This window comes from Arachis duranensis, unplaced genomic scaffold (assembly GCF_000817695.3).
Source record: "Arachis duranensis cultivar V14167 unplaced genomic scaffold, aradu.V14167.gnm2.J7QH unplaced_Scaffold_354585, whole genome shotgun sequence".
Taxonomy (NCBI): domain Eukaryota; kingdom Viridiplantae; phylum Streptophyta; class Magnoliopsida; order Fabales; family Fabaceae; genus Arachis; species Arachis duranensis.
Window position 1 is genome coordinate 1457771 of NW_026264911.1, and position 4936 is coordinate 1462706.

General features: G+C 42.8%; 1 protein-coding gene across 1 annotated transcript; it reads left to right on the plus strand.

Annotated features, from left to right (window-relative positions):
• Positions 1 to 1958: 1958 nt before the first annotated feature.
• On the plus strand, positions 1959 to 3800 carry LOC127744457 (uncharacterized). The gene has a single exon (XM_052256602.1). The coding sequence runs from the start codon at positions 1959 to 1961 to the stop codon at positions 3798 to 3800; it is 1842 nt and encodes a 613-aa protein (XP_052112562.1).
• The last annotated feature ends 1136 nt before the right edge of the window (positions 3801 to 4936 follow it).

Here is a 4936-nt window from a genome sequence, read left to right on the forward strand (position 1 = left end):
AGAGCTATATTTAATATATATTAGTTGCTTAATGCAACCCATAGCTTCTGTAGGGAAACTAAGTTACCTACAGCTATTTTCCGCTTCCCTAGAGCAGAGCAGAGTATATATATATTTTCCTGCAGTAAGCAGAGGCTGTCTCAAATGAGCGGCTATTATTATATGTGCATTTATTTAGGAACAGAAAATCGTATCCGGAAAATTGGGATTACTCGTGACCGGATAAATGTCGGGATTGCGGGCAGCTAACCGACACATGAGCTCATGGCCTGTACTAGGGCTAGACATGCATCATTCTTGTCTGCGCATCATTCTCTGTTGCTTTTTTTCTTGTGTGTGAACTATTTCTTTATGTTTGTCTGCTTGAGTGCTATGTGTGTGCTTTATTTCCTTGTGTTCTTCTGTTTGTGTTCTGTTGTCTCTACTTTCTATTTCTATCTTTATCTTCTGTTTACTGTTTCGCTATATTATGTTATTCGTCTGCTAATCGACCCCAAATAAATGAATGTAACTAATAACCCCGACCCTACTAAGGACTCCCCAGTTCTTACCCCTTCCCTCCCTTCCTCCCCCTCAGATGGAGACGGGCGTGATCTTCTATGAGTTCGATCCTCAGATGGAGACGGGCGTGATCTTCTATGAGTTCGAGGACCCTTACGTCTACGATGATCCGGTACATCACAGTTATTTCATCATGGGATTGGAGCCTCGTATTAGACGATATGCGTTACCTAATCGAGCTTTTCAACATCCTCTGTCTAGCCCACATTTTGACCCTGATGCTCCTTACGACTTTCCCTTATCCTGGTTACATCCTGACGCACCTGTACATCCTTTTCCTGATGATCCTGAGCACCCTATACCAGCTCAACCTTTGAATGAGATGGAACCTGAGCCTATCATTCCTGTTGAGCCCGAGTTAGCTGGTGACTACGTACCTGTGATACCACCAGAGTGGGACTTTCCCCTGAGCCGATCCCTGACTTTCCACAGCCTGATGAGCCGGCACTACCGGATGATGGGGTCAGCCTGATGAGCCGGCACTACCGGACGATGGGGTAGCTCTTATATACGCGAATGGACCTGTGCTCACGAATGGTTTTGTACATAGTGACAGCAGTGTTTCTGGTGGATCTGAGGGTATAGTTGTAGCTGTAGATGATGAGGAGGAGGAGGATCCTGAGATAGAGATAGAGCAGGATGAGGAGATGGACGAGCCTCACGGCAATTCTCCGAACGGCCACGAGTAGATATAGTTTGACTGTGGAAGGGGCATTCTTTTGATGACACTCTAGTCTAACATTATCTGATAGTTAGTCTCTCACTTGTGTTAGTAGACCCGAGAGCTAGGAGCTATATAGTGGTTAGGCTAGCCTGGGTGCCAGTTTAGCGGCTTTTTGTATGAGCCAGGCCCTAGGATTGTCGTGTAAATATTAGCTACGTAGGATGACGAGGATGTAAACTGACTTGATCTTGTGTAAACGCTACATGTTTTGTTATAGTGTACATGATGTATATTATCAGCTGTATTTCTATGTTTCTTTATGCCACTTTTCTATTACTCTCATTGTATGCTTGTTTATTTTACCTAAACGTCCGTAACAAATAAAAAAAAATTACTCGTAAAATTGGCATCGCTCTAACAAGGAACAGGCTCAAATATTAAATAATAAATAACAATTAGGAAGGATAAGTTAGTAACACTTAGCTTCTTGTATGACCATGGCATACTGGGAGTTGGGTCGTTACAAGTTGGTATCAGAGCAGTTCGTTCCCAATAGAGCCTGGGGAGTGGACTGACTATGCTTCATTGCATACTTTGTTATCTGTCTCATGCTTATAGGATATCTATGTGATATGTGTTGCATGATTGTCTCTGTGTTTTCATTCTGGGAATGTTCACACTTGACTTGAAGTGTTAAGACTGATCACCTTAATAATGATTGTTTGGTGTGAACATGACCATGATGGGTTCACGGAGACAAGGCGTACGGGAAGGAATTCCTAATGTTAACTACGAGAGGGAACAGGAGACGTTTATGACTACCATGAATGCTGTGGCTGAGGCAGTGCGTGAGGCTGCAGTAGCAGTAGCTATGGCTGTTGATCGTCTTGGAGTGAGAAACGGGAATGAGAATGAGCATGGGGAAGATAGTGGAAATGATGAGAATAACTTAGGGCATCTCGAAAGACCTATGACCCTTGCGACTTTTCTGAAAGTTAAACCGCCTAAGTTTAAAGGTACACTTGTTGCGACTGATGCTGACAATTGGTTTCGAGCTATCGAACGATCACTGCGAGCGCAACATGTTCCGGAAGGCCAGCACGTAGAGTTTGCTACTTATATGTTGGAAGGAGAAGCTGAGCATTGGTGGCAGGGGATACAACGACTGTTGCAACAAGATGAAGGCGATATTCCTTGGAATACTTTTAAGGATGAATTTTATAAGAAGTATTTTCCGAGGGCAGCTCGTGATGCTAAGGAGATGGAACTTATGCAGCTGAAGCAGGGTAACACAACTGTTGCAGAATATGCCCGTAAGTTTGACGACTTGTGCCGTTTCTCCAAGATCTGCCAAGGGAATCCTGCTAACTTTGAAGAATGGAAGTGTTTGAAGTTCGAAGGGGGCCTTCATGAGGATCTGATGAGTTCTGTAGTTCCATTTGAGATACAAAATTTTGCTGAGCTGGTTAATAAGTGTAAGTTAGTAGAAGAATATGCTAAGAAGGTAATTGCCTCTAAAGCAAGTCGTCAAGGATTTCCACCAAGGAACTACAATGGCTATAATTGGCAACCACGAAGGACAAACTTCAAGACACCTGGTGTGCCACAGCGAAGGAATCCACAAGCTGGTAACGTTCCTGCTTGCTCTGTGGGTGGAAACGGAGGTAGACCGAGGCAGGATAATGGCAAACGACCTCAACAGGTGCAGGTGAACACTACATGCAAGCAATGTGGGAAGGATCATGGTATTAAGCCGTGTTTGTTTGGAACATTCAATTGTTATAGATGTGGAGGAACTGGACATATTGCTAAGGAATGCCCAAAGATATTCGCTCGGAATCCAATACGAACCCAACAACAAGGTCGAGTATTTGCCATGACTGCTGATGATGCTATGCAATCAGACGCCCTGATCCAATGTCAATGTTACGTCAAGAATCGATTTCTAACTGTACTGTATGATTTGGGTGCATTGCATTCTTTTATTTCTTTAACTGTTGCTCGTGAGTTGGGACTAGATTTCTCTGAGTTGAACTTTGATCTAATTGTCCATACACCTGCATCCCAAAATGCTTTGACTAGTTTAGTGTGCCTGCAAGTACCATTCACTATTAGGAACAGAACTTTTATACATGATCTAATCTGTTTGTCTCTATGTGGTTTAGAAGTTATTCTAGGATTAGATTGGTTGTCCAAGTATCATGTTTTCCTTGATTGCTTTGAAAGAACTGCTGTTATCCCGTCTGATAGTTTAGATATTAAACCATTTTTGTCACATACCTTATATCTGAATTCTGTAAGAGTTACCTTAGACGGGAGTGATTGTGAGGGGTACGTTCTGTTAGCGGCTAGCTCAAATGACAGTGAAGTAAGGTTAGAACAAATCCGAGTGGTAAAGGAATTTCCTGATGTTTTCCCGGATGACATACCTGAGTTTCCTCCTCAGCGGGAGATAGAATTCAGCCTTGAACTTGTACCTGGAACCGGACCAATTTCCATAGCACCGTACCGGATGTCACCACTGGAACTTGCAGAGTTGAAGAAGCAGTTGGATGAGCTACTTGGGCAGAGTTGAAGAAGTTGTTGGATGAGTTACTTGGGAAGAAATTTATTCGTCCCAGTGCATCACCTTGGGGAGCTCCGGTATTGCTAGTAAAGAAGAAGGATGGTGGAATGAGACTTTGCGTAGATTACGGACAGTTAAATAAAGTCACTATCAAGAACAAGTATCCACTTCCACGAATAGATGATTTGATGGATTAGTTAAAAGGTGCAACTGTGTTTTCGAAGATTGATTTGCAATCGGGCTATCACCAGATTCGAGTGAAAGAGTCAGATATATCGAAGACTGCATTTAGAACTCGATATGGTCACTATGAGTATACAGTTATGTCGTTTGGACTAACTAATGCTCCTGCGATTTTTATGGATTACATGAATCGTATCTTTCATCCGTATCCTAATCGATTCATGGTAGTTTTTACAAACAATATCCTCATCTAAGAGAAGACGGAGAGAAAGCATGAACAACATTTGAGGACTGTGCTGCAAATACTAAGGACTCAAAAATTGTATGCCAAGTTATCAAAATGCAAATTCTGGACAAAGCAGGTGGTATTTCTGGGGCATGTTGAGTTCTGGACAGAGAAGGTGGCATTTTTGGGACATGTTATATCACAGGGAGGAATTGCGGTGGATCCTTCAAAAATTGAAGCAGTAGTGCAATGGGAACCACCTACGACCGTTACAGAAGTTTGGAGTTTTCTCGGACTTGCTGGATATTACCGGAGGTTCATCAAAGGATTTTCACAGATAGCCTTACCTTTGACTTACCTTACACGAAAGGAAGTTCCGTTCGTTTGGACGGCTGAGTGTGATAGAAGTTTCAAGATGCTTAAGGAGAAGTTAACAACTGCACCTGTATTAGTACTACCCGACCCACAGAAACCATTTGAAGTATATTGTGATGCCTCTCATAAAGGACTTGGGTGTGTGCTGATGCAAGACAAAAATGTGGTGGCTTATGCTTCCCGGCAGCTGAGACCTCATGAACAAAATTATCCGATGCATGACTTAGAGTTGGCTGCAGTGGTGTTTGCTCTGAAGATCTGGAGGCACTATTTGTATGGCACTCAACTAGAAGTTTTCTCTGACCACAAAAGTTTAAAGTATATCTTTGACCAGAAGGATCCTAATATGCGACAGCGATGG

What these genes read in the sequence shown, in the direction of transcription:
- LOC127744457 (XM_052256602.1), top strand. Translation starts at nt 1,959, where the DNA reads ATGACCATGATGGGTTCACGGAGACAAGGCGTACGGGAAGGAATTCCT.